Below are 12,045 nucleotides of genomic sequence, written 5' to 3'. Positions count from 1 at the left end.
GAGTCCGGTCACCCTGTGGTCAGTGTGTCCGAGTCCGGTCACCCTGTGGTCAGAGTGTCCGAGACCGGTCACCCTGTGGTCAGAGTGTCCGAGACCGGTCACCCTCTGGTCAGTGTGTCCGAGTCCGGTCATCCTGTGGTCAGTGTGTCCGAGACCGGTCACCCGGTGGTCAGAGTGTCCGAGACCGGTCACCCTGTGGTCAGAGTGTCCGAGTCCGGTCACCCTGTGGTCAGAGTGTCCGAGACCTGTCACCCTGTGGTCAGTGTGTCCGAGACCGGTCACCCGGTGGTCAGAGTGTCCGAGACCGGTCACCCTGTGGTCAGTGTGTCCTAGACCGGTCACCCTGTGGTCAGTATGTCTGAGTCTGTTCACCCTGTGGTCAGAGTGTCCGAGACCGGTCACCCTGTGGTCAGTATGTCTGAGTCTGTTCACCCTGTGGTCAGAGTGTCCGAGACCGGTCACCCTGTGGTCAGTGTCCGAGACCGGTCACTCTGTGGTCACCACACTTCCCGGACTGGTCACCCTGTGGTCACCACACTTCTCCAGCACGTGGTGGACTTCAGACGCGCAGCCACACAGGAATTCCACAGAGACCCAGCGTTGGTGTTGGCAGAGTGAGTTTAATATTTGAATCTCCAGTGAATTAAACAATATAACAAATTGGTCTGTGATAGCGACGGGACACGGAGAGGGGAGGGGGAGGAACATTGGGAAAAGGGATGGAGAAGGGGGTAGGAGAGGTAGAGGAAGAGAGAGACGGACAGAGACAAGCAGAGAGATAGACAGAGAAAGGGGAAGAGAGAGTTAGACAGTCAGAAAGAGAGAGAGAGAGAGAGAGACGGACAGAAAATGAGAGAGACACAAGGGAGAGATAGAGAGGGGGAAGAGAGAGAGAAATGGGAGAGGGGGTGTGAGAGACAGATAGAAAAGAGGGGGAGACAGGGAGGGGAGAGAGGGACAGAGAGAAAGGGAGGAGAGAGAGAGGGAGAGGGAGAGAGAGAAAGAAAAATAAAAAAGGAAGCACCAGTTTCCTGAGCAAATGACTGATTGGACTGCAATTTATCTCCTTCCAATTCCCTCAGTCCGAGAGGGGTCAGGGGCCAGGGTCAGTCCGGGCCAGCCACACCGGTGAACCCAGCTCCAGTTGGAAAGGCTGCCATCACCGTAGGGGTGCTACGGCGCAGAAACAGACACCTCGGTCTGTTAAAAGCTTCCAGATCTATCTGTGACTCTCAAACCTGACTTCACGATCCCTGGAGACACACATCTCCGGTGCGCCCCCCACTCCCCGCCGTTCGGGACGGTGCTGTCACTTCCTCGCACCGTCTGCGGCTCCCGGCTCTTAATGTGCCGCACTTGCCCCACCCCTGTCCAGACAGAGTGTGTAGGGGGGGGGTAACACCCTTTAACTTTCGCACCGGGTGTGGGGGGGGGGCGAGGCACCTGTCCTTAGCCGGGGTGACCCACGCTGACCCCTCGCTAGGGGAGACCGGGACAACCACTAACAACCCCCCCCCCGCCTTCCTTCGGCCCGTCGACGGGCAGCCTTGCTCCCTCTGTGCCCGGACCGGCCACCGCTCCGTAAGGGAACGGCTGACGGCAGTGTCGACGCCTGGTCCCGGGCAAGTACACTCGCGTTTGCCCCCCCCCACCCCCGCGTCCACAGTGGGGGGGCGGCCGGACCCACTAACGGCCACAGCCCCTCCAGAGGGCACCGGGTATACTGAGCCCCTAACCCCTAACCCTCACCCTGGGCGACCACTTCGCACGTGGTTAGCCCGATAGACTGTTGCAGCAAATTATAAAATATTACTATATATATATATATATATCTATCTATATATATATATATATATATTTAAAAATTACACAATGTCGACTTAGGCTCATTTAAAGAAACCAAGTTTGATGTGATTATGTCAGGGCGAGGGGTGTATCCGGGGACCGTGTGCAACAGCGCGCATGCACTGGGACAGCGGGGGTATTTGGGGGTGGGAGGGTAGGCGGAGTAGTTCACCGATTATAGACTCCACCCGGCAGGCAGCGGCGACAGCTCGGACACGGTTTCTACTAACAGTTAGCCTTAACTAGCGGGGTCAGCTCATTGCGGGGCCGTGAAGGATTCGCTCAATCGGAGGCGGCACGCCATTCCGTCTCCGCTCTTGTTTTCTTTTTTTAAAAAAAAAAACGCGTAAGGGAAGTGTTCATCAGGCAAGAGTCCCACGGGACACATCAACAGGCACGCCCGCTGTCCCCGCCCTCCCCCCGTCTATTCGCCCTTCGCCTCCTCCACGATCTGCGGCAGATTCTTCTTGAGGGAGGTGGTTTTGACCCCGCTGGGGGGCTTGGCCTCGTTGGTGTGGTAGCTGCCCTTGTGGCGGTGGTTGTAGAGGAACAGGAGGACGGCCAGGGCCACGATGGCGAACAGGATCAGGGCGACGATCACTGCAGGGGCAAAGAGAGAGCGGGCGGGGTCAGTACAGGGTCCACCCACTCATCCCTCTTCCCCCCTCCACCCACCCAACCACCCGCCAGCTGAATCTCATCGCCTCAACTCCTTCAGCGGATCATTCACTCCGCCCACCTTCCCTCAAACTCCTCAAGAGTCTGCAGACTCCAGGGTTAAAGACCACAGCAGTGGCAGATGGGACCCGGGTAACTAGTAATATCGGCCTGTCTCAACCTTAACCTGGAGACTGACTGAATCCTGAGATGCTTTCGGGCCCCTCGTCTAAAGAAAGCGAGGACGGATGCGCCTGCATTGGAGAGGGTCCAGGGGAAGTCCATGAGAATGATTTCGGGAATGAAATTAAAGGAGCGTTTGATGGCTCTGGATTTCAGAAGGATGGGGGGGGTGGGGTGGGGAGGGCAGGGAACTTATTAAGACCTATCGAGTATTGAAAGGCCGAGATAGAATAGAGTAGACGTGGGGGAGTCCAGGACCAGAGGACACAGATAGAGTGGATGTGGAGAGGATGTTTCCTATCGTGGGGGAGTCTAGGACCAGAGGACACAGATAGAGTGGATGTGGAGAGGATGTTTCCTGTAGTGGGAGAGTCTAGGACCAGAGGACACAGATAGAGTGGGTGTGGAGAGGATGTTTCCTATAGTGGGGGAGTCTAGGACCAGAGGACACAGATAGAGTGGATGTTGAGAGGATGTTTCCTATAGTGGGGGAGTCTAGGACCAGAGGACACAGATAGAGTGGATGTGGAGAGGATGCTTCCTATAGTGGGGGAGTCTAGGACCAGAGGACACAGATAGAGTGGATGTGGAGAGGATGTTTCCTATAGTGGGGGAGTCTGGGACCAGAGGGCACAGATAGAGTGGATGTGGAGAGGATGTTTTCTATAGTGGGGGATTCTGGGACCAGAGGGCACAGATAGAGTGGATGTGGAGAGGATGTTTCCTATAGTGGGGGAGTCTAGGACCAGAGGACACAGATACAGTGGATGTGGAGATGATGTTTCCTATAGTGGGGGAGTCTGGGACCAGAGGGCACAGCCTCAGAGAGAAGGATGTCCATTTAGAACAGAAATGAGGAGCAGTTTCTTTATCCATAGATGAGTGAATCCGTGCGACAGATGGCTGCGGAGCCCAAGTAAAAGTGGAGGCTGATGGGCTCTTGATTATTCAAAGGTGATGGAGAGAAGGCAGGAGAATGGGGTTGAGAGGGTTAACCAATCGGCCTCGGTGCAGTGGGAGAGCACGTTCGACGGGCTAATTGTGCTCTTATGTTGTACGGCCTTAACGTTTTTAGAGTCAACACTGCTGGTGGTCGTGACAATCCATAAACACACGATGCTAGAAATCCTGAGCAACACACACACAAAACGCTGGAGGAACTCAGCAAGTCAGGCAGCATCTTATTCACATAGGACCATTAGGCTGGAGAAATAATAACGGGGGACAAGGAGATGGCTGATAAACTAAACGATTATTTTGCGCCAGTCCTCACTGTGGAAGACACTAGCAGTGTGTCAGACGTTGTCGTGTGTGAAGGAAGAGAAGTGGGAGCAGTTACTGTTACAAGAGAGAAGGAGCTCAAAAAGCGGAAACACCTAAAGATACACACGTCACCCGGACCAGGGTAACTGCACCCTACGGTTCTGAAAGAGATAGCATTAGAGATTGTGGTGACGTTAGAAATGATCTTTCACAAATCATTGGACTCTGGCATGGTGCCAGAGAACTGGGAAATTGCAAATGTCACTCCACTCTTTAAGGAAGGAGGAAGGCAGCAGAAAGGAAATTTTTGACCAGTTAGTCCGACCTCAGTGGCTGGGAAGACCCTGGAGTCAGTTGTTAAGGTTGAGGTGATGGAGTACTTGGTGACACAGGACAAGATAAGACAAAGTCAGCATGGTCTCCTTCAGGGAAAATCCTGCGTGACGAACCTGTTGGAATCCTTTGGGGAGATTACAAGTAGGATAGATAAAGGGGATGCAGTGGATGTTGTGTATTTGGACTTTCAGAAGGCCTTTGACAAGGTGCCACACATGAGGCTGCTTCCCAAGTTAAGAGCCCACGGCATTACAGGAAAGTTACTGGCGTGGTTAGAGCACGGGCTGATTGGCTGGAGGCAGCGAGTGGGAATAATAGGATCCTTTTCTGATTGGCTGCCGGTGACTAGTGGTTCTGCAGGGGTCGGTGTTGGGGCCGCTGCTTTTTGTGTTGTATATCAATGAGTTAGTTGATGGAATAGATGGCTTTGTTGCCAAGTTTGCAAATGTACGAAGACTGGTTGGAACAGGCTGCAGAAGGACTTAGACAGATTAGGAGAATGGGCAAAAGACAATGTTGGAAAATGTACGGTCATGCACTTTGGCAGAAGAAATAAACATGCAGAGTATTTCCTAAACAGGGAGAAAAGAGATGCAAAGAGACTTAGGAGTCCCTCCAGATCACCCAGCATCCGCAAAGATCTGTTCTGGCTCCTCCCACAGACCCCCTGCTGACTGCTCCTGTGGCCCCTCCCACAGACCCCTGCTGACTGCTCCTGTGGCCCCTCCCACAGACCCCTGCTGATTGCTCCTGTGTCTCCTCCCACAGACCACTGCTGACTGCTCCTGTGGCTCCTCCCACAGACCCCCCTGATTGTTCCTGTGACTCCTCCCACAGACCCCTGCTGACTGCTCCTGTGGCTCCGCCCACAGACCACCTGCTCCTGTGGCTCCTCCCACAGACCCCCGCTGACTGCTCCTGTGGCCCCTCCCACAGACCCCCGCTGACTGCACCAGTGGCCCCTCCCACAGACCCCCGCTGACTGCTCCTGTGGCTCCTCCCACAGACCCCTGCTGACTGCTCCTGTGGCTCCACCCACAGACCCACTGCTCCTGTGGCTCCTCCCACAGACCCCTGCTGACTGCTCCTGTGGCCCCTCCCACAGACCCCCGCTGACTGCACCAGTGGCCCCTCCCACAGACCCCCGCTGACTGCTCCTGTGGCTCCTCCCACAGACCCCTGCTGACAGCTCCTGTGGCTCCTCCCACAGACCCCTGCTGACTGCTCCTGTGGCTCCTCCCACAGACCCCCTGCTGACTGCTCCTGTGGCCTCTCCCACAGACCCCCTGCTGACTGCTCCTGTGGCTCCTCCCACAGACCCCTGCTGACTGCTCCTGTGGCCCCTCCCACAGACCCCCTGCTGACTGCTCCTGTGGCCCCTCCCACAGACCCCTGCTGACTGCTCCTGTGGCCCCTCCCACAGACCCCCTGCTGACTGCTCCTGTGGCCTCTCCCACAGACCCCCTGCTGACTGCTCCTGTGGCTCCTCCCACAGACCCCCTGCTGACTGCTCCTGTGGCCTCTCCCACAGACCCCCTGCTGACTGCTCCTGTGGCCTCTCCCACAGACCCCCTGCTGACTGCTCCTGTGGCTCCTCCCACAGACCCCTGCAGACTGCTCCTGTGGCCTCTCCCACAGACCACCTGCTGACTGCTCCTGTGGCTCCTCCCACAGACCCCCTGCTGACTGCTCCTGTGGCTCCTCCCACAGACCCCCTGCTGACTGCTCCTGTGGCCTCTCCCACAGACCCCCTGCTGACTGCTCCTGTGGCTCCTCCCACAGACCCCCTGCTGACTGCTCCTGTGGCCTCTCCCACAGACCACCTGCTGACTGCTCCTGTGGCTCCTCCCACAGACCCCCTGCTGACTGCTCCTGTGGCTCCTCCCACAGACCCACTGCTCCTGTGGCTCCTCCCACAGACCCCTGCTGACTCCTCCTGTGGCTCCTCCCACAGACCCCTGCTGACTGCTCCTGTGGCCCCTCCCACAGACCCCTGCTGACAGCTCCTGTGGCTCCTCCCACAGACCCCCGCTGATTGCTTCTGTGGCTCCTCCCACAGACCCCTGCTGACGGCTCCTGTGGCTCCTCCCACAGACCCCTGCTGACTGCTCCTGTGGCTCCTCCCACAGACCCCTGCTGACAGCTCCTGTGGCTCCTCCCACAGACCCCTGTCTGACTGCTCCTGTGGCCCCTCCCACAGACCCCTGCTGACAGCTCCTGTGGCTCCTCCCACAGACCCCCGCTGATTGCTTCTGTGGCTCCTCCCACAGACCCCTGCTGACGGCTCCTGTGGCTCCTCCCACAGACCCCTGCTGACGGCTCCTGTGGCTCCTCCCACAGACCCCCTGCTGACTGCTCCTGTGGCTCCTCCCACAGACCCCTGCTGACTGCTCCTGTGGCTCCTCCCACAGACCCCTGCTGACTGATCCTGTGGCTCCTCCCACAGACCCCCCGCTGACTGCTCCAGTGACTCCTCCCACAGACCCCTGCTGACTCCTCCCACAGACCCCTGCTGACTGCTCCTGTGGCTCCTCCCACAGACCCCTGCTGACTGATCCTGTGGCCCCTCCCACAGACCCCCGCTGACTGCTCCTGTGGCTCCTCCCACAGACCCCCGCTGACTGCTCCTGTGGCTCCTCCCACAGACCCCTGCTGACTGCTCCTGTGGCTCCTCCCACAGACCCCTGAAGACTGCTCCTGTGGCTCCTCCCACAGACCCCTGCTGACAGCTCCTGTGACTCCTCCCACAGACCCCCTGCTGACTGCTCCTGTGGCTCCTCCCACAGACCCCCTGCTGACTGCTCCTGTGGCTCCTCCCACAGACCCCCTGCTGACAGCTCCTGTGACTCCTCCCACAGACCCCCTGCTGACTGCTCCTGTGGCTCCTCCCACAGACCCCTGCTGACTGCTCCTGTGGCTCCTCCCACAGACAACTGCTGACTGCTCCTGTGGCTCCTCCCACAGACCCCCGCTGACTGATCCTGTGGCTCCTCCCACAGACCCCCTGCTGACTGCTCCTGTGGCTCCTCCCGCAGACCCCCTGCTGACTGCTCCTGTGGCTCCTCCCACAGACCCCTGCTGACTGATCCTGTGGCTCCTCCCACAGACCCCCCGCTGACTGCTCCAGTGACTCCTCCCACAGACCCCTGCTGACTCCTCCCACAGACCCCTGCTGACTGCTCCTGTGGCTCCTCCCACAGACCCCTGCTGACTGATCCTGTGGCCCCTCCCACAGACCCCCGCTGACTGCTCCTGTGGCTCCTCCCACAGACCCCCGCTGACTGCTCCTGTGGCTCCTCCCACAGACCCCTGCTGACTGCTCCTGTGGCTCCTCCCACAGACCCCTGAAGACTGCTCCTGTGGCTCCTCCCACAGACCCCTGCTGACAGCTCCTGTGACTCCTCCCACAGACCCCCTGCTGACTGCTCCTGTGGCTCCTCCCACAGACCCCCTGCTGACTGCTCCTGTGGCTCCTCCCACAGACCCCCTGCTGACAGCTCCTGTGACTCCTCCCACAGACCCCCTGCTGACTGCTCCTGTGGCTCCTCCCACAGACCCCTGCTGACTGCTCCTGTGGCTCCTCCCACAGACAACTGCTGACTGCTCCTGTGGCTCCTCCCACAGACCCCCGCTGACTGATCCTGTGGCTCCTCCCACAGACCCCCTGCTGACTGCTCCTGTGGCTCCTCCCGCAGACCCCCTGCTGACTGCTCCTGTGGCTCCTCCCACAGACCCCTGCTGACTGCTCCTGTGGCTCCTCCCACAGACCCACTGCTCCTGTGGCTCCTCCCACAGACCCCTGCTGACTGCTCCTGTGACTCCTCCCACAGACCCCTGCTGACTGCTCCTGTGGCTCCTCCCACAGACCCCCTGCTGACTCCTCCCACAGACCCCTGTATAAAGGCGATTGGAGGCACTGCTCCTCCCCTCAGTCTCCAAGATGTCGTGGTCACGTTTGCAGCTAATAAAAGCCTATCTTTCGCCTCCCGTCTCCGAGAGTTATTGATGGTGCATCAGACACAAAAGTTGGGGTTGCTGTGTATAGTCTGGAGGGTTGTCAGAGGTTACAGCGGGACATGAACAGGATGCAGAGCTGGGCTGAGACGTGGCAGATGGACTTCGACCCGGAAAAGTGTGGAAGAGTTCATTTTGGTAGGTCAAATTTGAAGACGGAATATGATATTAACGGTCAGACTTCTGGCAATGTGCAGGATCAGCGAGATCTCGTACATAGGACACTCAAAAGCTTCTGCGCAGGTTGACTGTGATGTGAAGAAGACTCATCATTCATCAACCATGGGACTGAGTTCAAGAGCGGGGAGGTAACGATACAGCAATAAATGGTCAGACCCCACTTGGAGTACTGTGCTCATTTCTGGTCGCCTCACTACAGGGAGGATGTGGATAGTATAGAGAGAGCGCAGAGGAGATTTACAAGGACGTTGCCTGGATCGGGGAGAGAGTTCCTTATGAGAATAGGTTGAGTGAACTCGGCCTTTTCTCCTCGGAGCGACGGAGGATGAGAGGTGACCTGATAGAGGTGTATAAGATGATGAGAGGCGTTGATCGTGTGGATAGTCAGAGGCTTTTTCCCAGGGCTGAAATGGCTAACATGAGGGGGGCACAGTTTTAAGGTGCTTGGAAGTAGGTACAGAGGGGATGTCAGAGGTGGGTTTTTCACGCAGAGAGGGGTGGGTGTGTGGAATGCACTGTGCCAGCGATGGTGGTGGAGGCAGATGCAATGGGGTCTTTTAAGAGACTCTTAGACAGATACGTGGAGCTTAGAAAAGTAGAGGGGTGTGCGGTAGGGAAATTCTAGGCAGTTTCCAGAGTAGGTCACGTGGTCGGCACAACATTGTGGGCCGAAGGGCCTGTAATGTGCTGTAGATTTCTGTGCTCTATGTTCTATATGAGCGAGGTTGTGATGGTGAGGGTTTATAAGGCACTGGTGGGGTGGGGGGGCCTTACCTTGAGTATTGTGAACTCAATTTTGGGCTCCTTATCCAAAGGAAAGATTGGAGAGGGTTGTGAACGTTCACAAGGATGACTCTGCGAATTCGAGGGTTATCACACGAGAAGCATTTAATGGCTTTGGGCCTGTACTCGCTGGAAGGATGAGGAGGGGTCTCATCGAAAGGCCGAGACAGAGTAGGTATGGAAAGGATACCTTTCCGTGGTGGGGGAGTCTAGCACAAGAGGGCAGAGTCTGAGGATGGAGGGGCGTCCATTTAAAACAGAGATGTAGGGAATTTCATTCAGCCGGAGGGTGGTGAATCTGTGGAATTTGTTGCCACGGGCAGCTGTGGAGGCCAAGTGTATTTAAGGCAGAGGTCGATAGGTTCTTGACTGGACGCGGCATCACAGGTTACGGGGAGAAGATGGGGGAGTGGGTCTGAGGAGCCATGGTCGAATGGTGGAGCAGACGCGATGGGCCAGATGGCCTCACTTTGCCCCTGATTTCAATAGATGCCGACTCCCTCCAGCATCTTGTGTGCGTCCCTGGCAGCTGGAGCAGATGGAAACTGGGTGCCATGCAACACCACCCATCATTAAGTAGGTTTCGGGAGTCCTGATGGCTGATCCAAGCGAAACTGTAAACTGTCTCATAGAGAGGGCAAATACGAGAGGTATACAGAGGGTAAGGAGGAGGGGTTGAGGGATATAGATGGGTAAGTAAAAAGGCACAGAGACAGTGCAATGAGCGGTACACAGAGGGCAAATGCATGCAGACTTTTTCCACTGAGGTGGGGTCAGAGGTCATGGGACAAGGGTGAAAGGGGAAACTCATGAGGCACTTCTTCCGTCAGATGGGGGGGGGGGGGTAAGAAAGTGGTACGAGCTGCCAGCGGAAGTGGTGGATGAGGGGTCAAATTCGACACTTGAGAGAGATCTGGATAGGTACATGGATGGGGTGGGCGTGGAGCGCCGTGCCCTGGCTGCAGGTAGACCAGACGAAGCAGAAGAGATGGGCTGAAGGGCCGTTTCACTCTGCTATGGTTTATTTCCTTGACCCTACACGTTAGTTGTCTAATACAAACTGAAATGGGCGGGGGAGGAGGTTGGGGGTTCTGAGTTGAGGATTTGAGACGACGATCTTCCTCACGATTCCCGCAGCAAACAGCCCCAATCCCAACAAATCCGAGAAGGGACGGCAGCACCTCGCTCCCACCGAGACCACAGACACACAATCAGGTCCCCAAAACCCCCTGGCTATACAGTCCAGTGCCCCTGTGGTACAGTCAGGGACTCGAAATCCCAATGAGACAATCTGGTACCCGGAACCCCTGTGGTACAGTCAGGGACTCGAAATCCCAATGAGACAGTCTGGTACCCGGAACCCCTGTGGTACAGTCGGGGACTCGAAATCCCAATGAGACAGTCTGGTACCCGAAACCCCAGTGGTACAGTCAGGGACCCGAAATCCCAGTGAGACAGTCTGGTACCCGGAACCCCTGTGGTACAGTCAGGGACTCGAAATCCCAGGAGACAGTCTGGTACCCGAATCCCCTGTGGAACAGTCGGGGACTCGAAATCCCAATGAGACAGTCTGGTACCCGAAACCCCTGTGATACAGTCGGGGACTCGAAATCCCAATGAGACAGTCTGGTACCCGAAACCCCTGTGGCACAGTCGGGGATTCGAAATCCCAATGAGACAGTCTGGTACCCGGAACCCCTGTGGTACAGTCGGGGTCTCGAAATCCCAGTGAGACAGTCTGGTACCTGAAACCCCTGTGGTACAGTCGGGGACTCGAAATCCCAATGAGACAGTCTGGTACCCAAATCCCTGTGGTACAGTCGGGGACTTGAAATCCCAGTGAGACAGTCTGGTACCTGAAACCCCTGTGCTACAGTCAGGGACTCGAAATCCCAATGAGACAGTCTGGTACCCGGAACCCCTGTGGTACAGTCGGGGACTCGAAATCCCAATGAGACAGTCTGGTACCCGAAACCCCAGTGGTACAGTCAGGGACCCGAAATCCCAGTGAGACAGTCTGGTACCCGGAACCCCTGTGGTACAGTCAGGGACTCGAAATCCCAGGAGACAGTCTGGTACCCGAATCCCCTGTGGAACAGTCGGGGACTCGAAATCCCAATGAGACAGTCTGGTACCCGAAACCCCTGTGATACAGTCGGGGACTCGAAATCCCAATGAGACAGTCTGGTACCCGAAACCCCTGTGGTACAGTCGGGGATTCGAAATCCCAATGAGACAGTCTGGTACCCGGAACCCCTGTGGTACAGTCGGGGTCTCGAAATCCCAGTGAGACAGTCTGGTACCTGAAACCCCTGTGGTACAGTCGGGGACTCGAAATCCCAATGAGACAGTCTGGTACCCAAATCCCTGTGGTACAGTCGGGGACTTGAAATCCCAGTGAGACAGTCTGGTACCTGAAACCGCTGTGCTACAGTCAGGGAGTCGAAATCCCAATGAGACAGTCGGGTACCCGGAACCCCTGTGGTACAGTCGGGGACTCAAAATCCCAGTGAGACATTTTGGTACCCGAAACCCCTGTGGTACAGTCGGAGACTCGAAATCCCAGTGAGACAGACTGGTACCCGGAACAGTGGTACAGTCGGGGACTCGAAATCCCAGTGAGACAGTCTGGTACCCGAATCCCTGTGGTACAGTCGGGGACTCGAAATCCCAATGAGACAGTCTGGTACCCGAATCCCCTGTGGTACAGTCAGGGACTCGAAATCCCAATGAGACAGTCTGGTACACGGAACCCCTGTGGTACAGTCGGGGACTCGAAATCCC

The 12,045-nt window shown here is 56.9% G+C and overlaps 1 protein-coding gene across 1 annotated transcript in view; it reads right to left on the bottom strand.

The window, feature by feature from the left end:
* Window positions 1–600: 600 nt before the first annotated feature.
* Window positions 601–12,045, bottom strand: part of LOC140741412 (contactin-associated protein 1-like) — a 97,530-nt gene continuing 86,085 nt past the window's right edge. The window contains exon 4 of the mRNA XM_073071579.1: window positions 601–2,445. Within this exon, the coding sequence (XP_072927680.1) occupies window positions 2,270–2,445 (176 nt within the window). The 3' untranslated portion in view covers window positions 601–2,269. The remainder of the gene's footprint in view (window positions 2,446–12,045) is intronic.

Source organism: Hemitrygon akajei, chromosome 18 (assembly GCF_048418815.1).
Source record: "Hemitrygon akajei chromosome 18, sHemAka1.3, whole genome shotgun sequence".
NCBI classification, from domain to species: domain Eukaryota; kingdom Metazoa; phylum Chordata; class Chondrichthyes; order Myliobatiformes; family Dasyatidae; genus Hemitrygon; species Hemitrygon akajei.
This window is presented reverse-complemented; position numbering and strand designations above follow the sequence as displayed.